General features: G+C 31.0%; 1 protein-coding gene across 2 annotated transcripts; it reads right to left on the reverse strand.

The window, feature by feature from the left end:
* Positions 1 to 1108: 1108 nt before the first annotated feature.
* LOC107064868 (protein FAM151B) lies at positions 1109 to 22637 on the reverse strand. 2 transcript variants are annotated; one of them, XM_015318018.2, is made up of 5 exons: positions 22506 to 22637; positions 5670 to 5801; positions 3986 to 4227; positions 3429 to 3571; positions 1109 to 2864 (listed from the first exon to the last, which is right to left on the reverse strand). In XM_015318018.2, the coding sequence occupies exons 2-5, from the start codon at positions 5791 to 5793 to the stop codon at positions 2468 to 2470; spliced, it is 906 nt and encodes a 301-aa protein (XP_015173504.2). In that variant the 5' UTR covers positions 5794 to 5801; positions 22506 to 22637; the 3' UTR covers positions 1109 to 2467. The 2 variants fall into 2 exon arrangements, with proteins under 2 accessions (XP_015173504.2, XP_015173503.2); XM_015318017.2 differs by lacking the exon at positions 22506 to 22637 and adding an exon at positions 14895 to 15154.
* Positions 22638 to 22846: the final 209 nt, after the last annotated feature.

A 22846-nucleotide genomic window follows, 5' to 3' on the forward strand; every position in this document is an offset into this window, starting at 1 on the left:
CGATAATCAAGATGATTAAAGAGTTGGGCAAAGGGATAGACAATCAAGTTTTTGCTCGAATCGGAAACTTAATTGCGATCGTTGGACCCTCAACTTCTTTTTTTCTTTTTCTACAAAGAAAAAAACAAAAAAGAAAGAAAGAAAGAATGAAGAAGAAGATTTTACAACGATGATTACGATCGCACACGTTGAAGGTAATCGTGTTGCACCTGCACATAGAAAGGGACGACAAGGGAACGTCTGTGCGCTGCTAAGAACGATTGTGATAACCGGAATGGTTTTTTCCATCTCTCAAGGACGTCTGTACTAGTCGAATGACCTTTGACATCGCGAGCTACGCTATCGACACCTTCCATAAGTTATTCTCTACAATCATATCTTCTTATTGAAGCTTTACCTTGAAATATTTCTATCTTTCTTTCCGGTGTAATTATTTTTATCGATTGTATGTATTTTTCTAATTTATGATATTCAATTTTTCAAATTATTTAACAGCATGAGTTAACTGATTTTTTTAATTTTTAATTAGGATGCATAATTGTCATTTGAAGTGACAATTTGAAATGTCAATTTCAAACAAACAAATTTTTACTGTACATTAATTTTAATATATAATTATTTGTTATTTTAACAAATTAAAATATATTTTATCTTTAGAAAATTTTATATATTATATATATATAATTTAATAATATATATTATATATATTATATTATTAATATTATTATATATAATAACTAATATAATATATAATATAAATAAATATATAAATATTATTATATTATGTTATATTTATTATTTTGTATAATAGTGAATTGTATGTTATTTGAGAACACGTTGTGAAATATAAAGAAACTTTGACAATATATTTCTATTTTTCATAGTAAATAATAGTTGTAATCCTATTTATAGCGCATATATAGAAATTTTGAAAACACGATTAGAGCAGGTATACCAAGTTGGGATTTAAAAACTCTTGTGCATATTCAAGGACACGACTAGACGTACCCCTGGGGATACATTGATCAATAGGATTACAAACTAACCACCCACGATGAATAATAATAGGTTGTGGTAAGCTTACATTCGAATTAGGAATAGAATAGAATTTGTATTCTTAGGATTGTAAATGATTTTATTGTTTCGTTAACAAACGCAGTGCTCTGGCACCGTATTTATACATTTAAATATTATTATATCCTTTGGCTTATTGTTAGATATATTTAGTTTACATAAATTCCTAATACCAGTGTGTGTATGTGTCTTTTTTTTTATTTTGCACCTAGGACATTGAATTTGAAGAGATATGTTTTTATTATAGTTACAGAATATCAAAGATTTTTTAAGATCAATTGATCAAAGAACAAAATTTGAGCTTTTACAATAACTTAAATGAAAAATTGAACAATCTTTCATTTAAATTATCAGCTCAATATTAAAAATAAATCCAAATTATTTCTATTTACTATAAAGAAGTATAATTTCTTATCTTACTATTAGCGTAATCTTGCGAGAAAAAATTATGATACGTTTAATAAACGAACATGATAATAGGCAATGTTAATTTTTTTTGTTTTTTATTCTTATGATAAACGTTCTTAATATTGTTTACACGATGTGTTACATTGAAAAAATGAAATTATCTAAAGTCAAAGCACGGTTATTTTCACGATCGGCGTAATAAAAAATAAGATTACAACAATTCTTGTTTAATTTGAAATTGAAATTACAATTTTTGTTACTAACAGCATTTAAATCGTTTCCGATATAATATCAGAAGATAATTTAGGCATGCAATAATTTTTTTTTTTTTATTAAACTCTTTACGACGATAATTTTAATAATCGATTCAAAAATGAATTTGTTTGTTTTTTTCTTTTTTTTTTTGTTAAATGTATAAAACGGTATTCGCGATAAAATTGTGCATCTAATCCTATAAGAGTGAATTGTTATCCCTACTAATCGATTATTATTAATATTTATAAGCGAAAGGAATTGTTTACGTATGTGTGTCAGAGTTTGTATATGTGTTCGTGCGTTTATGTGTTTTAAGTGATTGATCTCATTTTGTTAAATTGATTTACGACATATATTCGCAAAGATTTTCGAAGAAAATCATTCGTAAGTATATTTCCTTTTTCTTTTTTTTGTTGGAGAGGCGTACATAAAAATAAAAATAAAGAAGTAAATGACGATGAAGAAGAGTAATATACGAGACCGAGAAATTTGTTGAGAGATCTCGTGTAAAAAAAAAAAAAAAAAAAAAATGAGAATATTGAAGTGTGATATTACTTCGATGAACGATCGTCTCGTAAAATTGATCGACGGAAAGCGAAGTTAGCGAGATCTAAAGCATTCAATTCTTTTTTTTTTTTTTTTTGAATTAGTTCAGAATGGACGAAGATACTCGCTTATTGTAAAATTGTATTCTTTCTAAGAATCTCGATTGATCGTCTCATAAATCGCTTCACAGCATCCTGGCGAAGAGAAACGAAATAAGCGTCATTACGGTCATCATAGCTGTGTTAAAGGTCGAAGAACCATTGGACAAGTCGAGCTTCATCCAAACATCTTGGGGAACGTCGACGTATACTTTATCAATGCCAATTGTTTTTATCAATTCAGATAATTTATTCGTATCGACATTATCTCCTTGACTGGACCAAATGGTCAAAGTTGCATTGCCAAAACTTGAGCTGCGATCTATCAAAGTTTTCATGACGTTGATGTCACCTGCAGCTAAACCAGCTCTCACTGGATAAGTTACCGACTGAGTAACTTTGTTCTTTGTTAAGGTTTCTACCATATTCTGTATATGTTCCTCCGTATACTGGCCTTCGGTTATGTTGGGCTCTGACCCGTATCTGAAAATAAAAAAAGAAATGATATAAATAAAATATTTTTGTTTTCTTTTATTTTATTTATTTTTTTTTGGTGAATCTTTAGAATAAAACGTTCTTTCTTATATTGAAATCAATTCTGTTCCTTTTTAACAAAATATCTTTCATTGGGTGACACCATTTTGATCTAAACCTGTACGCTTTTATTCGTACGGTACACATTCATTTCATTGCAATTCTAAAGACAGTTAAAATCTCTCTTCTCCTCTCTGGGCTATCTTTTGATTGTGTTCCCTTTTAGATTAATGTTAACTTTTTCTTTTTCTCTTTCTCTTTTATTCATATTCTCATATTTTACGTTGGTGAATAAGAATAGAGGTAAAGGTGAAGGTGAACATAAACTCATTTACACTCGTGAACCAACTATCCTTATATTTTCTTTTCCATTTTAGCAACATCAGAAAATAGAATTAAAAGAGAAAGAAAAATAATCCTGCAATATCACTCGAAAAAAAACATTTATAATTTTTTGTAATTGATGATAATCGAATCAATAGTAACCAGTAAAAAAAACATGTATCAATTTACCTGGTCGTCCAACCAACGGATAAGACACTTTCTGGGAAAGTTTTCATTGCACTTTCCAAGAATAAAGTAGAATTGACCGGAAGTGTTTTGGCATCGACTGGTCCAGGTAGAATGTCGGCATTTAAGAACAAAGGAACGGTAAACTGAAAGACAATAAAAAGAGAAAATGACTATTTAACAATCTATGTCCTTTGTTCTCTATCAAGTTTTTCTCAACAAATCTCTACATACTTCATAAACCATGCCATTTGTAACCTACGTAAATGTATACATATATACATACATATGTATACCTTTATATAGTTATATAGATAGTATATGTATATAGGAAGGAATAAAAAAATAAGCAAAGAGTCTCGGGGATCGATATGACCTGTATCTATACGTAAAATGTTTGTCATTTTGAACAGTAATAGATATACGTTATGTCAATTCAAAAACACATTCATAATCAAGCTTTACCTTGAAATAGTCGATATTTCACACGAGTATAAATAAATATTTAAATCGTATCGCATTATGATTTCTATTGTAATATTCTATAACTTGATACATACCTCTTTTCGCTTATTAGCAAGGATTGACTTGCTGCCATCGAATGCTTCGATACTCTTGAAATCTAATTTTATACCCTTGCTACCATCATTAAGAACAACCATTAGAAATTCTTCCAGAGATAGATCACTTTCCGTTTCCGGTGGATGTGCCATTATCGGTATGCTGTTTGTTATATTGGTATTTGTTGAATTGGTCGTCAGGTAGCCTAATACCACGTCGGCCTCGAGCATCATGATGTTTTCTTTAAAAAAGTACCTACGTTTAGCGTGTGCAAAATACATATAAACTACGACGACTATTCGTAGAAACTTAGTGAAAAGGAAGAAATATATATATATATATATACTCGTAAATGTAAAGGCGGAAGTAGTAGAAGCAAGATGGAAACGGAAAACGCGCACACGTGTAACGAATATCGATCACACCTAAAGAGGCTGTGAGTCTCTCTACACGACGACATTCGCGACTTTCTTTTTCTCTCTTTCTTTTTTTCGCATTGTTAAATGAGACTTTTAAGTCGTCTTTAAAAGAGAGGAAGCAAAAAAGAGAAAAAAAAAAAGAAGGGAAACGCCCTAACCCTTCTCTCTTATTCACTCTCTACATCTTCGAGGTTCCATTGTCTACTTTAAAATTACTTCCTCGTAGTATCCCAAGGTCAAAAATTTCAATGCATCTTCTTTCGATCAAGGTTTTAATTCAATGTTATTTCTACCTGTGTATCCGTACGGGTTTTTAGATATTTTTACTTTTTCTACAACATATGAATGGAACATTTATTGACAGATGGGAAGAACGGTGTTTATAAAATGTCGAAAAATGTACTACTGTCAGATAGAAATAACCCGTTATCGGAGTATCGTGAACGTTCCGTACGATCGAGTTGTCAACAATAAGTTATGTCTTCATGGGATATGGTGAGAACATTATTTCGCAAACTCGACAGACCGAAAAAAAAGGTTAATTAAATTCGAATAGGATGAGTTACTAAAGAATTCATTTGATTGAAAAACATTAGCACGTTGATATTTGTTTACACGTGTGAAATTAATTTTATCGAATTTTCTCTACGAGATATTTTATAAATGAACATGGTGGACTGGACCCAGCATTGTGCTGTCAACGAAAATAAAATAAATGGCGTTTGGTTTGAAGATGAACACCCAAAAATATTTTGTTAATTCTTTCACTCTTTAAATCTCATATTGTCGTCATCATCATAATCATGGCGTTAATTCTTGGTTATAGAAATAAAAGAACAATGAGTACCCTTGACGCGAATGCGTTAACAGTCGAGTTTATAAAAAGGTTTAAGAAAGTGGACTACGGTAAACAAAGATTTACCGTCATATAACACGGCAATTACTTCGAGCTCGATTAACTTGTACACCGTTAGAGAAGAAGCAGCATATCGACAAGCCAATAAATCGATCGTCGTCTTTGATATACGTCCTTCAAAAACTTCTTCTCTCTCTCTTTTTTTTTTTTTTTAAGCTGCACGGAAATAAAAAGGTACGACAAAGATGAAAACGATCGTTCGTCGTCATAAGGTACTCATGTTGTTGTTGTTGTTGTTGGTGGTGGTGGTTCGTGGTGTTAGTAGTTTGTTCCATTTCTGTCTCGATATTTTTGCAAATCGATTTTAAATAATATATGACATTTTTCTATAATGTAAAAGAAACTTACTTGCGGTCAGTGCCTTGGTAAGGTTTTCTTTGCTGTTGACTGCATGAGCCCAGACGATGTTGGTCAGATTACCTTTGATCCCTTGAAAGAAGGTTTTCGGGTCTGGTGCTATTCCGTCGCACATGACAAATTCTGTAAAAAAAAAAAAAAAACATGAAAGTAAAATAATAGTCTTGCGTTTACCTTATTAATCTTATACTCTCATGTATTATTATTATTATTTATAGTGTGGGGGTGAACATCTTCATCTTAACTACGATGATTGTCGCGCTATGACCTCACTCGCGCGAGACTTGACCTTCCGCATTAGTATTCTCGAGACCCCTCGACCTTTGACCCAATATTCGACAGAACCGTTCCATAATTGAACAGACCGAGAATTCCTCACGGCACGAAACTCGGGAGGACTTCGGGTATAGAAGAGAATATCTCGCTCGTAACTCGGCTACCACCACATTGGGAGAACTTCTCTCACCCTCTCTCTCTCACCCTCTCTCTCTCACCCTCTCTCTCTCTTTCTCTCATTGTGTCCGAGAGAGAACTCGATCGATAATCACGGTTGTTCGTTATCATCCTTACCAACTCGTTACTCTCTTCAATTATTTTCCTTCCTTCCTTCTTTTCTTACTTCTTTCCATTTTTGTCCTATTTTTTTTTTTTTTTTATATATTTTACATTCACATTCGAGAGGATAATATCGATGTCGCTTTATATGGTCTTTGTAAAATGATTTTTTTGTCCTATTATAGTCAGTAATCGAGATGAACAATGTTTTCAAACGAGTATTTGATTCAAAACGAAGAATCATCCCTTTTTTTGGGGTGGTAAGCATAGTTTTTAATCAAACGATATAAATCACTCGTTTATATCTTTTTGTGACATTTGAACTTGAACTTGATTTATGTAGAAAACCATAACGAATCAGTCGGAAAGTAACAGCGTACGTTTTTGGAACTGTCGACCTGCTTTTCATTTGCATGATGTATATACATAATCCATGTATTTACATCTCTTTTTTTTATCTTTCTCTCTCTCTGTCTGGTTCTCGTATTGTATGATCTTTCTCATCGGTATTGTTTCTCAGAAGAGTATATTACCCCACTGCTCGTGACGTACTCGAGAAAAGTAATTATTATAATTCTCGTTCCAGTTCCCGATTTGTACGAAACTAAAGTCATTTTTTTTCTATCCGAATTTTCCGACCGCCCTAATGGTTTTCCCTCAAGTATTTTATTATTTTTTATTTCTTTTTTTCTGACACATTCCAGAAGAAAGAAAAACTTACTTTTGCATTATAATTCATGAATTTTTATTTAATGTAAAATATTTTTTCAAAAATATAAAAAAGATAAGAAGAGAGAGATAGAAAGGTCGTGTATTAAATATCTTTAGAGAAAGCATAAAACGAAGCTTTTGAATAACATTAAGCGATATAAAAAAAAATCTAACAAATTTTCTAAAGTTGTACTCGTAAAATCGTCCAACTGATTCGAAACTTACGAATTTTTTCCCACGGAACTAACTTAAAAATGAAAACGTATGAATGAGAACAAACAACGTTCTTTAAATTTTAAGAAAATTATTTTTTACCCAATGCAAATTTCAATAGTTATTAAAAATTGTATACTTCAATAACGAAGAAATTAATGAAAATCGAAATATTAGGTAAATCGTTTTAAAAGCTTTATCAATAACCATCAAGTATCATGGGTTATTTTCCCATAGATCGATTTTACCAATGCATGGGAATGGAATCCCCTCAAGAGAGAGATTCTGGAATCTACTCTAAGAAAGTCAACCCCCGTTCTATCCAACCCTTTTTGGCACCCTTTAAGTAACGATTATCGATATTCACAACCATTCGTCGATATCCGATGCACATTCTATCGTATCGGCTCAGCCTAGCAAATTTCAGTCAGCTGTAGTTTCTCGACCTAGTCTCTCCAAAGCCAACCCAACCCAGCCCTAACTTCAACTCCAACTCCAACCCTGAACTATTCTCCTCTCGACTTTATCGTATACAAGCAGAAAAGAATTTTTCCAAGTAGAAGTAACTTTGCCGTATTGGAAGATCGCGTAAAACGTCAAGATTCTTCTTAAAAGCGCATATCATACATATATTCCCTTTACACGAATAAAAAGCTTGTAGGATGATTCTCCTATTTTTTTTTTTTTTTTTTTTTTTTTTTTAATAACAATAGAATACACCCTGTGTTCTCTTAAACTCAAATATATATTCAAAATCCTACAAAGAAAGAATCAAGAGACCATTTTATCTGGAATTTACTTCTTTAACAATTCCAATAAATAAAAGAATCTTCATTAATGGGAATACTATTAGGTTCTTTTTCTGGTCGATCATGCCGAAGGATTCTAACCCCCTTGAAATGGTAGTCATTCGAATTCCCTCTTTCCCCTTGTGAATAGATCGGTATGAAACGCGTTCCCGCCACAATGGCCACGAGTGACCCATTTCCGGTCCAGCGGTCACGCACAGTATTCTCTCTGAGTGAGCAACGACCGGTCTGGTCTATTTCGCGATGGAAAACGTGAGAGAAAGAGGGGTATGGTGAAGAAGCAGAAAGAGAAAGGGGGAGTTCAGAGACCGGTCCCTCCACAGATTTTTTTTCCTATCGCTCGATTTCTCGTGCTGTTCACCATTCTACGATCCGTGCGAATGTTACAACAAGATACCATTGAGTTTTAACACTCAGATAGATGATAGACAAAGAAGAAAGAAGAAAACTTAGAACAAAAAATTAGTTTCTTTTCTAATTGTTAAAACAATCGGTGATTTGTCACGATGAGTGAAATCTTAAGTTGAAAACCTTAACGGTAAAAGTTGTATGCTCTTTGTAGAATAATAATTACGAGAATTTTCAAATTGGTTTGCTTCATTGAATGAATAAGGCAAACAAATTAAAATGAACGAACGAATGAATTTGAAACGAAACTTTTCTAATTTACCATAGTACCGGTTAGAAATGAGTAATACTTGCTAAGTAGAACACTGTAAAGACATTCAAAATTCGTATTGGTCGATGAACAGGTTCCCTTTCAGAGGTACTTCAATAGAAATAGGAATAGCAAGGAAATCGGCTTGCGTTGATTCGAAATGCATCATCTTACATTATGAGAACTTAACGTCTTACCCTACTCTACCTCCTTTCCCACCCTTCTTTGATGTTTGTTCGATAAACTTTGAAAGCTCGATGCGAATATGTAGATTATATTAGTAAAGGGTTCTTGTCCAATACCATTCCCTTCTTTAGCACGTTTGCTCGAGGCCAATGCTGATAAGGAATTTCTTTGATCGTGAAAAGTTTCATTCTAAATCGTTTGTATGTTTCAACATGATTACAAATAGGAATTATCTAACAAGTATATCTTACATAAATAATCTTTCAAATTAGATTTTGGTTTGCTTCTATGTAATACCAACTTTATCTCGTGAGATTTGAAATCTTTTGATGTAAATCGTAAAAGTTTCGTGTTTGATTTTGACTTTTTTTGGGGGAGGGGGGAGGGTTAGTTTGGTTCTACTTATTTTTTTTTTTTTTTTTAAATATTCTCGCATGAAGAATTTAATTCGACTACTCGACTAGGATCTTATCAAAGAAGAAGAAGAAGAAGAAGAAGAAGCAAGGTATTGCACTCTCGCATGAATATTCAATTCAACCGATTCGCTTGCCACTCGAAAGGAAAGCGAGCTACGATCTATGCATAAGAACGTAGCCATTAACGATGATTACAGTGAAGCGTGTAATAAAAGTTAGATCCAGAAATGATTTTTTTTTACTCGTCTTTACAAAAATCCGTACTCGAAATGATTTAACGTGAAGGATTAATGAGAAACATTGTTTAACGAATAGTTGCAATTTTGTGAACGTTGCTTGTAAACTGGCATTTCTTAAAACATTGTAAATCGAAAGATATGATGTAGATAGAAATAAGATAAATGATAAATGTGTTAATCGATTTGTGTACAACGTACCGAGCGGATAATGATCGCTATGTATATGTGTGTTAGTACTTAAAAGTATATGTATTTATATACATAGTATATACGAGGTGTCGGACCCGTCTGTGAATTGTCGACTAAACTTGTCGACGTTTGAGATATTTACGGACGATATTTCCGTTCCGTACAATGAGACGACGCTGCATCATGCAATTTACATTATGTCGCAAAAGAGGAAGTTTAATATTATAGATGTATAGACGATAAATTAAAATTCCTTAGAAAATGATTTTTCATTCATTTTTAATTTTGCAATCATATCATACCACGCCTTTAATTTTTTTTTTTTTTTTTTTTTACTATTATTCTTCATTCTGTACGAGTATTAAAGGTAACAATTAATTTGATACATTTGAAAACAAATATATATGATTTATTTACAAAATAATTAGAAATTCACAGTCAAACTGTTGAATTTCTTGACATACAAAAACATATGAGATGATTTTGTGATGCAATAAAATTGAGTATTAAGAAACAAAAATGAATTCTTATGCCTAATATTTGCCGAGAATTTGTAGATTATTTTTTCGTGTAATAACTCGACGTTATTCACGGAGCATCAATCTCTGTTTGAACTTGACAAGCGTAAGGAGAATGAAGAGCATAATAATCTTTATAAAGAGAATGGCCAGTGAAAGAATATAAAATAGTCGAGGTCTAAACAAGGTACCATGAATTCTAATGCTCGAAAGAAAATAATGAATTTCTGTCACGTAAGAATGCTACCGACTGATAGATCATTCAAGTTTGACACAACCGGTTGACGATATACCACTCGTTGTTCAGAAATTTATATATATATACATAAACATACAACTTTGTTCAAGGAGATATAAATTACAATCTCGAATGGATTTTAATATTCATTTATAAAAAAAATCTGTTCAATTTCAGACCACAAATTAAATGGTGTCACACCGATATCGACTTACAATGTTTCGAATATACGAATAATAATAATTATTATTATTCCCATAATACGATCCGAATCGCGCAATCCCAATAGGAACGTGACTTTCTCCATGTAGGATTGTCGACTTACGAGAACAATAATAACACTTTCTTATGTATCCTGCTTTCTTCTTCCCTTGGAGAATTAAACGATGAAGAAGAAATGAAGTTTGTAACATTAACATATATATACATTTTCACAAGGTTGATTGTAATTATCTTGGTAGGTGTAATTTAATGCGTAGAGACAAACTTCAATGCAAGTTCCAACACACTTGATACAATTAAAAAAAGATAAAGAAGAAAACGAAGTGAAAAAATATTCCGCTATCATTTTAAGCGATGACCGGAATTATGTACTTTACGTATGTTTCATTTTGTTTATTTTTTTCTTATTTAATTTTTTTATATTCACTCGTTTAAATATTGCTCAGAAATGTTTTGTCAAGTGATATTCCCTAATGAATAATAAGACGGTGATTCAGTTTATACGTTTATGCGAGATAAGAGGTTAAAATCAGTATGGACTCTAACCCAAAACTCCTTCAGGTTGGACTTACGATTAAATAAAGTGAACAAACAAATGAAATAGATATTGTACCGTTGTAGAGTATAAATAGGAGTATAATAAGGAGGAAATCGTTTGAACACAGCCGGCGTATATATGCGTCATGCGTTTTATAGATAATTCGATCGAGAGAGAGAGAGAGAGAAGAGTTAACAAACCGTGAGAAATTATCATTTCGAAATTGGTGTGTACCTTTTATGCTTGATTTCCAATTGATCGATTATTCGTGTCAATGTTTTCCCCCCTTGAATCGTAACGAAAAATAATAATACTACGAAACGAACGTTATTCTCTCTCGCACACACGTAGGATCTATAGTATGCGTGTTACACACATGCGGTCAAAAAAAAGAAATAAAAATAAAAAGATCGTAATTTCGTTAACGCATTTCATCTACTCTTAATATTCGAAATTACCAAGGTAAAAGTTGATGTAATATCTAGATAATAGTCACGCACTATCATTTCTCCTTCGAATTTAATTACTTAATTCTGATGGGTACACACACACATACCATTGGTGGTAATAGGATTAACGACTATTCGCGAGATAGCGTTTGTTTCTTAATTAGAGTAGCCAGGTTACTCTCGTTAACGTTCACGGTGTTTGTCTTCTTGGTCTTATTTTTTCCTCCCACTCTCTCTTTCCTATTTTTTTTTTTTTTTTTTAGTTTCACGAGGAAGAACAAGGCCCGACCTACATTTAGGCATCACCGACACTATCTCTTGAAAAAAAAAAAAAAAAAAATAGAAAAAAAATATGTGCGAAAAAGTAAATGTATACTGAGCAGTGGCGGAGCGGAGGCGACTTATCGATTTTTTAATACCTTTCATTTCAAACTTTGAACTACATTGAAAACTCTAATGCAAACGAACGAACGAACGAACGAACGAAACGAACGAGTGAATTTCAATAATGTCCGCAAGTTTTACCAATCGTTATTGTAATTTTTTCGAATAAAAGTTTATAAAGCTTCGATTAAAACACTATTGTCGATATCGATCGATTATTACTCATCAAATCGATATTCTCAAAATTGTCATTTTGCAGTACGTACTATCGTGTAATTTATTTAACATCGATTATGCATACACAACACGTTATTTGGAAAATGATCACCACATCGAGATCCTTCGTAAAACAATCGGAAAATCTTCGTGAGTTGAATTATTCTTAAATAAGTGATAAGAACATAAACAAACGTGTTGTTGTGATAAATTTTACGGCTTATCATATTTTCATTTACGATAAACTTGAAATAAACGAAGGTTTAAGATACGATTTAGTATTAATAATCCTGAAAAGCTTTTATCTGAGGAATTCTTTTTAATGAGAGAGATCGTTTCGTTTCTAAGAAAGAAATAAAATCGATAGATAGGCGAGCCGCGACAAAAATAGGTAAATGAAATGCATTAGAGCATTAGCAAGTATATATATATATATATATATATATATTAAAACGTCAACGCGAGCAATCACGTAATCGAACGGTCGTTATATTTCTTAGAATTTTCAGTTGATCGAATTTTCCTTACGAATTATTGTTCCCTTTTTTCCCTTTTTTTTACGAGATGACAACTATTATTAGAGATTTAATATCTCTGATTAGAATATAAATAGACTTGCCACAATATAACGAGAAATTTGCATTAGAGTATTTTTTTTTTTTCATTTTACATCTAGCGAAATAACTTGAAATTTTAATTCAAAGTAAAATTTATGTTTTTTTCTTTCTTTCCTTTTTTTCCCTCGAGTAATTTCGCTTTTTCTTAGAATTTTGAGTGCCTGTACGTAGAACCAGCAAAGGAACGTTAAAAACAGTTTATTTTCGTACTATTTTTGCAAGGCATGTAACTTTAACGCTTTTAAGCGACCACGGACACATTGCTAATCTATTTTTACGTAAAAAAAGAAAAAACGAATCGCGATATCATAAGCAAGTTTTATTTCTTACACGTATATAATATAAAGAAATTGTTTTTTTGTTCTTTTTATTTTTATTTTGTTTTAACGTCAAAGTGAAAAATCGTTCTTTTTTACTTCTAGAAAGTTTGTAATCGTTTTAAAAGTAAACCAGCCCTCTTTTTTAAGTAACTTGTAACTCGTAGTACATATAGTTCAAAGTTTTCCGATCAGTTCGAACGGAGCCATTGTGCGAATCCTTTGTTGCCTTGAACTTAACCGCCGTAGATCAAACTTGTAAGTAATTTCACGATGCCCTACGTTTCATGTGACTAGCATTTATAACACGTAATGTATATGTATATTACATTATATTTTATACATGTACCTAGTTGAGAGTTCAAAAGGTCACGATGAACAACTTGTTATAGTATAATATATACCTTTGAACATTTTCATTTATCTTTTATGTTTTTTTGCCATCGAAAAACGTAAAGTTAGGTAGGTAGGTAGATAGGTAGATAGGTAGGTTGGAAGGTGGGTGGATTAAGAAATTTTCCACAAGATCAAATTTAAACGACTCCTTCGTATTTCACCTCGACGTTGAGATTTTTTCGAATCTTCGGGGGATAAGCATGAGAAAAAGGAAAAACGAAACGAGGTTAAAAGAAAACAAAAAGAGAAAAATTGGAATAAGGAAAGAAAAAAAGAAGTTTATAGGAAATAGGTAGAACACGGTTAGAAGATTTTTATCGTTCGTGAAAAATAAATTTACCGAAGGCTTTTACGAATCGTTAAAACCGTCGTGTGCTTGTTAAAATGTGATTTCAGTAGTAAAAAAAAAAAAAAAAAATTCCTGTTCGACGTTTTCCCCATACGTTTTAAGATAGTTATAAAAAATATGATCGTGTTATGTCGTTATCGTCTACACGTCTTTGTCGTTTTTTTTTTTTAACGGAAATCGTTCAATAAGATTTTTTTTCTTTCTTGTAAGATGAAAATCTACCCTCTGTGTGATTTTGATGACGGTATCGTCGTTTATTGCACCATCCTCTTTCGCATAGTAATCGCGAAGTGGAAGCTGTAATACGTTGAAAGCACGTACGCCGAATATATCTCCCCTTCTCCCTCCTTGTTTCCCCGTATCCGTTCTAACGCATATTAAATAAATATTTAACGAACAAACACGACAGGGAAGCCTCGTCATATCGTATACTATCGTATCGTATAGTTGTACCATTTTACTTACGTAAAATGTAAATCCAAAACTGTTATGGATTTTCAAATAATTCGATAGTTAAATATTAATAATATTAGATTTTAATGCAATCCATTTTCCATTAGATTTTATGATCAAACAAGAAATTTCGAAAAATGTTTAAGCATTATACTAATCAATAATTTTTTCCTAAGTAATAGTTAAATATATAACAATATCTTTTTATCATCGTATAATAGTTCAATGTAACGAAACAATTTTTAAAATTACACTCAAGTAACAAATAGAAATTGCTCGTAAACACGCGAAGTTATTAAGTTTCAAATAAACCGATGACATTTCTTTTCATGGATCTAAATCGATCAAACACACGCACGCACGCACTTTTTATAATCATATATCTTCAAAAATTCAAACTAAAATTCAAATTAATAATATCAATAGAGATATATTAAATAGAAAGAAAAGAATTAAAAGAAAAATCAAAATCGATTTTTGAGATAGAGATGGGCCTCTTTTTCTTTGTAATAAAATTTCCAAATTTGGAAAAAACAAACTTACGTATCAGCGTTAGGAACGAGAGAATTTTCGCGAACGTCGTACAATCCATGATTCTTCCGATAATTTTCGATTAGAAAGTTTGGAAGAAAATTTGTAGACAAGGTAAAAATTGATAGACGATAAATAAAGAATCAATTAATAAGAAGGGTTGAAATAAAGGGTGAAATCACGAAAAAAAACCGGCGCGAAAAGATTGTTGAAGAAGAGAACTTCAGTACGACACGCCCGGTCAACTCGGCAGCCACGAAACGACTGAACTCTCTCTCTCTCTTGCTCTCTCTCTCTCTCTTTCTCTCTCTTTCTCTCTCTCTCTCTCTGTTCACCGCGTGTCTCACGTAGAGCAGCAGCAGCAATCGTCGTTGAAATCCTGGCGCGCAGACGATATAATACGAGAGTTTCTAGGCTCGTCGATCGTGCGTATTTTTATTTTTTTGAACCAGCACTGCCAACGTCAACGATGCTTTTGGCATCTGTCATCTGTATACCTTTTCTCTTTCTTTCTTTCTTTCTTTCTCCCTTCACGAATCTTTCCCTTCATCCTACTTCCCCAACTAGGCTATATCTACTATGCGCACACGTGTTCAAACGGGGCCCTCTAAGGGCCACCCTAAAGCGGGACCCTAAAGCGGTATACGCCTAACGTCCGGTTGGTTTGAAACACGCTAAGGGGACAAGGGAACGAACGGTTTCTTTATCTGTACACACACATACACACACAGAAACACGTTATACGAATTTCGATTTTCTCATTGATGTTGGACACGAGTATTTTTTTTTTTTAAGTAATCTAGTAAGATGAGTTTTACTACGTTTTTCTTCTTAGCTGAGTTAGATTGATTTTATATTTGTATTTCCTATCTCTGTCTATCTCTCTCTCTTTCTTTTTCAAAATATAGGGGAGATTATCGTACGTATTAGTATTTTCTTTCTCAAGGTGGGTATTATCGAACGAGTTGGTTGTACAATCGATTGAAATGGAAAAATTGATATCGCTCATTGTGATCCTCGTTTACGTAGGATGTCAATGGAAAAGCTGTTGGGTTTCGTAATCGTTGGTAAAAATAATAAAGGATAAAAAAAGAAATAAAAAACATTCTGTCGCAATTCATTCGCGATTCGCTAATGTGTACAGTTTGGTTTTAGACTCGCGTGAAAGAAGCATTCGATGACACGTGTTCTATATATTACATGAGTCACGTGTGACTCACAAGGACTTATCGACATTTAATCGGTACTCGGTTTTTAATTGCATTCGCTAAACGGTTGAAGTTTCTTTTTTTATTTTTAAATTGTATGTATTTTAAAATATATATATGTATTATATATTTTTTATCCGAAAAGCTTCTAGAAAAAAAGTAAAGAAAGGAAAATAATGGTTAAGAGAAAAGAAAAAGGGGAAAATTCAAAAGACAAGGGAAGTAAGCGGGAAAAATCACGGATGTGTAAAGAGAAGAGAAGAAAGATAGAAATAAAGAAAGAAAGAAAGAAAGGGAAGAGGAAAAAACTTTTCGAAAAATAGAGCCAAAGCTTTTTCCACAGATAGTGAAAAGAGCTCGAATGGCAGATATCGATGTACAACACAGAAGGATTCTGTTCTCTCTTTCTCTCTTTCTTTCATTCATTCTTTCGCTTTTTCTATCTCTGTGTGTTAGCATTTATGTGTGGAATGGTTATCTTCCGTCACCGGAGCTCCCTCGAGGCATCGCATGTGTCCGACATCTGCGATTCGAACGAATTGTTGGAAGAAAGGCCAAGAGGCAGACAGATATTCCACGACGAACTGCAGAGAGCAAAGTATCGAAGTGAGCTCCGATGGATAGTTCCGATGGATTACGAGTGAACTTAATCCTCTCGTTCCATTCCGTTCTTTCCTACCACCACCACCACCACCACCACTAACACACGACTCAACCACTCTTCAAGCTTTTCTTCTTCTACTCTAGCGTAACTGATCTTGTCTATCTATCCTTTTTTTATCTTCTATTTTCTTTTCTTTTTCTTTTTCTTTTTCTTTTTCTTTTTCTTTTTCTTTTTCTTCTTTCCATTTATTTCGTCGATCGAAATTGAACCGAGTCATTCCTTTGGAAAGCAATTTTTATAGAAATACATTAAACCCCCTTCCACTCTTTTCTTTTCGATGAATATTTTAAATACATATTTTTATCGAGGATTATTTCATTATTATTATTGTTATTATTATTATTATTATTATTATTATTATTATGATTATTATTATTATTATTATTATTATTATTATTATTATTATTATTATTATTATTATTATTATTATTAAATATTTATTCGTAAATGCTTTATTGGATATTTTAAAACGTCCAATTATTATTTTTAATATTAATTTATTAGTTGGATTAATAGTTTTAATCAGATTGCTTAAGTCATAGTAATAGGAGCATGGTTAATATAAAATATATGGATGAACAGTTTAGGAAAATCGAAATTGTTTGCTGTTAACTTTATGGAGTAAAAAATATTCGATCCTCTTTGATAATATTAGATAAGCTTGAGAAGATAGGTCTTGTAGATAAATAAGTTTAACCCTTGTAAAAGGGATACTTTAAATGATACAATATTAAACGATTTATAACAAATAGAAAAAGAAATATCTATGCTTTCATAAAATCAAATAAAATCAAATAAAATCAAATCAAAATGTTTATGTTAAATGAAAAATAAAATTTCGAAATAGGTTGACGTGAATTTTCTTTCGAAAGATTATTAAAAAAGAAGGTTCTTTAGACAATGTGTGTCGCAAATCGATGTTGTTATTAGCGTTTTAGACGATAGGTTCGACAACAACCCCTAGGTTTTATTTTTCGTTAAAATTGCACTCGTGTATGAGACATGTGTTAGACGGTATATTCGACGGACCCTAAATACAAGTGCGACGGTTAAGGGTCGTTCTCTGAGGAAGAAAATAGAAGGGTTAAACATCTGTCCAAAAAGAGAGAGAGTGAAGGGTTTGTTCTTCGATCGGTCAGAGTAAAAAAGGGGATAAAACAAAAAAAAAAGGTTGAGTGCGATTTTTTTTCGCTAATTGCTAACCTACTCTATTCTTCTTTTTTTTTTTTTTAACCTTGACACATCTTACGAATGAATAAAATAAACTAAAAAATAGAAAAATAATATTATTTTGTAAAAGTATAAAAGGTGTTTGCCATTTTTTGTAGTATTAAAATAATTTGAAATTATTTATGAAGTAACTTACATTCACCTATACTTATATCGTGTCTCTCGGGTCGAATAGTCCAGAAAATAAAAGAGGAACACGTCCAACGCGCAAGACCTTAACCTCCACCTACTCCTCCTTCTCCTCCTCCCTGTGGTTCAATGAATTCATGAATAAGAAATACGGGCATTTTGGCGAAATATTCGACTCCAACTATTTGGATTTTAATATGTCAATATTAGTTATGCTAAAGCAAACCACATTTCATTAATTTATGGAAATACTTATGTTAATTTTATTACTATCATCTATGGCGAATATGGAATTTCCTAGTTTACCATTAAAATATATACGATTCTCATTTTATTTTCATTTATCTTTTTTCTATTTAAATTGATTTCATTGAAAAGAAGAAAAATACAAATAAAAAAATAATACAAGGATAAAATAAATAAATTTGAATCTACTAATCTCTATGAATCCTCTTTCCTCTTATTATTTTTTTAATATATTTTTTTGGTTTTTTACTGAATCCCATGGGAAAACACTCAAGAATAATGTAATGACAATAAGTTCGGACAATTTCATAGAAAGCTGACGAGAAAGCTTATATTCCTATGAGAATTCTTGTATATTGTCGAATAATATAAGACAAGAAAACATCGTAGAAGAAAAATAAGATAAATACACGATAATTGTACTGGTATGGCGAGGTCAATCGGATTAATAGGTCAACTAAGCGTTCGCGCCTTGTCGTCCACGTCCATGCGCAATTTTTCTAGGAGATGTATGTTTTATTTATTTAACGACATAATTGTGCGGCCCTTTGATGCTCTTTAAACTTTCGCAAAACTTTGTGGTTTATTCCCCGTGGTTGCGATAAATCCTTTTTATATAGGCTTCATTAGACATTTTTTTTCTTTTTCACTAATTAACTCGATCTATTAAAACAACGACGATAGCGTAAATTATACGTTCAATTTGTTTCTTTTTCTTTTTTTTTTTTTTTTTAATTATGACATTAGGTTATTAATAAAGTTTGCGTGTCAGTATCCATTTTCATTGCGTGTAAATATGTTAGCAATTATATTAAGCTTTTGTTAAAAGCTTCTTACGTTTTATATTTTTCAATTTATTATTAAACGAACAAACAAATAAATGAGAAACACAGATAAACTTTTGATTTCGATAGAAACGTCGAAAAAAAAATAAAAAGAAGTTTTCGTTCATTAAAATATGGGCCAAGGTAAGTAAGAAGGATCATCCTTCTGGTTTGTTGAAATCTTTACGATCTTTTGGTATATTTCCTACGAAGAAGATAGAAAAAATAATAATAATAAAAAAAAAAGAGAGTACTATCCGAAGTAATTGTGAAATGTTACTAGCAGCTTTCTTGATACAACGAAAAGTTGTCAGCTTCTACCCTTTTTATTTTTTATCGTCTACCAAAATGAAAGTTTACTCTTTCATTTGTGAATGATGAAAGAAGTAGCGAGAGGATCTTGAAAAAAATTGGCTTGAATAAAAGAAGAAAAAAAGAAAATAATTTCTTACTTCAGTAATCGAAAAAGATGGTGGGTGGGTGGTCGAGACAATTAGACGTTTCAATTTTCGTTTATACGCTAATGTATTTATGTAACCCTTTAAACAAGAAGAGAAAACAAAAGCCACGAAACTCGTATTAGGAAACGAAATGATGGGTCCTTTCTACTACCACTGTCCAACCTATCTCCCTTTTTACACCCTTTCATTAGAAAACTTCGGTTAGTTGTTGAATAATTGAAAAATAGTTGGACCCGATGGTAATGGATTTTCCTAACAAGTTGTAATTCTATTAACTGTTTAAAAAACAATTATACTAACAATTAATTCTAATTGATTCTGTGAAGTTCTTCACAAGTTTATTTCTTCTTTTAATATTTAATCAAATAATTGATTTTTTATTAATTTATTTATTTTACGAATATGAATAACGTTCAATTTGTATAATTTAAGAAATATTATTGAACTTTGGTTTGTTCGTAATATTTATTTTAACTATTAACGCTATAACACACACACACACAGACCATGAAAGTTTAAAGTGCTAAGCTTGTTAATTAATTTGTAAATAATTTCGTTTAAAGTATTTTTTTGTTAATCTTTACGCCACCATTACGAAACTTTCTTAACGTAAAAAAAAAAACAACAATTAACAAATTAATAAATGGTGGTTTTGGTTTGAGATTGCCATGAAACGTAATTAATTATTAATTAATGCTCGTCCACTTCTTGTTATATCAATAAATGAAATGATAACAAATTGGAAATTCGCTTTGGGAAGGTTTAGATATTTAGTGTTTCATTCGAAACAACATTCATTGGAAATAATTAACTGAATCATTAGATCATTGTAATTAGATACGGTATAAAATTACTATGCTAAAAATAATAACAAAACGAGTAGTGATAGTAATTAAAGGCTTATTTGTATTTTATTCTTTCTTTCTTTATTTTATTTTTATTTTTTTCCTAGTGCAATTAAACGACCGCAATATAAATGTTGTTCGCGTTTGAAACAAAGAGAAAACCGACTACGTATTTCTACCTGTATTATTTAACATTCTCTCGTAGCTCCTAGTTTTATAGTTACAAAGAAATTATCAAGCGTACGAACTTTTTTTTTCTATGTTTTTAAATATTCGATAAGGTTTGATAATGGGTCGCATCAATAATACTCTCTCATACTTTTTTCTTAAAATTATCGTTCGCCTTATCTATGATAAAAAGAGATATCTAATATTTATTTAAGTACGTTGACATTTGGAGAAATAAAAATAAAAAAGATGAAGTTTTATATCTAATAACGAAAACAAATGATAAACCAGTAAAGGAGATCTGTTATCTCGTCATTGTTAAACAATGTACATACATTTACGCGATAAGCTACTTTGGTGTTTTCGTATTGAAAATATTTATGTGAATACAAAAATTCTTCTTGATAATGTGAGGTATTTTTTATTATTCATAAATACATTCATTAAAAACAAACACAACATATGTTTATACGTACGTTTATGTTACGTTGTTATTAATTTGACATTTTATTTGTTTATTCATAATTAGAAATGATGTTATATAATATAATAAAAAACGAAAAACATGCGGTAAATTATTCGTGGTCTGTGTTCCGATGCACTTATACAACGTCGTTTGAGTTTACTTACATATTTAACATTCCGAGTAAACAATTCTCGTTGCGAGCGACCGTATCGCAAAACGCGTAAAAGTCTGCTTAGCAGTCGAGGTCATGCTCCACTTCTATATAGAGAAAGAGAGAAAGAGAGAGAGAGAGAGAGAGAGAGAGAAAGAGAAACAAAAGGAAGGTGACAGATTTTGAAGATCGAGAGAAGAGTAATGATGACGTGTCTCATCAATTAACGAGTCTATCTAGTGCACATCTTTACTCGATCAGTATGCTGGATCACTACGGTCTTCAATCATTCGTTCAACTACGTTAATAGACGAAAGTCATCGTATATATATTTCAAGATTTTATTTGATAACTATGACACATCATATAAAATCGAAACATCTTATATAAATTAATTATAATATTTATTTAATATTACATTTTGATTTTTTTTAATGTGAAACTTATTTCGATGACATATCTATGTATATATTTTTAGATATGTTATCTAAGATTTTATTACATATTATATAGATAAATTTTATTTTATATATTATTCTTATATTATAGATTATTATATTATTATAGATAGATTTTATTTTACATATTATTTTGATATTATAGATTATTATATTATTTTAAATAGATTTTATTTTACATATTTTTTTTTCTTATTTATTATATTTTGTATTTTTCTGATATATATATATTTTTTTTTAATCATCATATATTTATAATATTTCAAATTGACATTTTAATGTACACCTATCGTTTAAATACTTATCTTAAAACTATAATTTGTCATTCAAATGTAATTGGGTATAAACCTCGTGCATCTCATATAAATAAATGAACATTCAATAATGTTATGAACATAAAAAAGGTGATAAAGTTTCGCATTAGTCGCGCGTAGGTTCTACGTGACCCTCTTTTATTATGCGTGTATAATTTCACGCATTTCAATTGAAATTTAAGGTTAGGTTCGTCAAGAATAATTGTATTTGTAACATTTACAAATGCAAATGTTTTTAATTGTTTTTCATTTATTGAGAATTTATTTCCAAATAAAATAAGATAAAATAATAAATTTTATTCGTTTTATTTTGTTTTTACATTAAAATTTGCAAATGTTGGAATGACGAAGCATACTTCATGGTGCTGAATCAAGTTTAATGGCGTTAAATTTGTATCATACTAACAATAAAAATAATGATTTTTGTTATATAGGTGATAGTTTAAATATTCGACTTACCATAAAGTTGAAGGTTTTATAAATAAAAAATGAGTTTTAGCTGGGTGTCTTAGTAATACTGAATTATTTAACAGAAAAGTATATTAGTGATACTACTTGCTAAAGCTTATACTGTCTATGTACTGTCCAATGGTATAGAAATAATCTGTTAAGGTTTCTTTATCGATATTCTTACGTATTTTATTAAATTCATAACAAGTGCAGTTTTGCTCTAATAAAATTAATTTAAATAAAATAAAATTAATTCTTATTTTAAACTTTTACGAATTAGTATATTTAAATTTTTGATAATTGCAAATTTTAATAGCAACAGCAACTATCTGAAAGAAAGTAATTAATTT

Source organism: Polistes dominula, unplaced genomic scaffold (assembly GCF_049000335.1).
Source record: "Polistes dominula isolate Pdom_NZ unplaced genomic scaffold, Pdom_raw_medaka contig_16, whole genome shotgun sequence".
Classification (NCBI taxonomy): domain Eukaryota; kingdom Metazoa; phylum Arthropoda; class Insecta; order Hymenoptera; family Vespidae; genus Polistes; species Polistes dominula.

What these genes read in the sequence shown, in the direction of transcription:
- LOC107064868 (XM_015318017.2), bottom strand. Translation starts at nt 14,943, where the DNA reads ATGGATTGTACGACGTTCGCGAAAATTCTCTCGTTCCTAACGCTGATA. An exon ending in TTGCTAATAAGCGAAAAGAG is followed by an intron (nt 3,572 to 3,985) that starts GTATGTATCAAG and finishes ATTGTCTTTCAG; the next exon opens with TTTACCGTTCCTTTGTTCTT. An exon ending in TCCGTTGGTTGGACGACCAG is followed by an intron (nt 2,865 to 3,428) that starts GTAAATTGATAC and finishes TTTTATTTTCAG; the next exon opens with ATACGGGTCAGAGCCCAACA.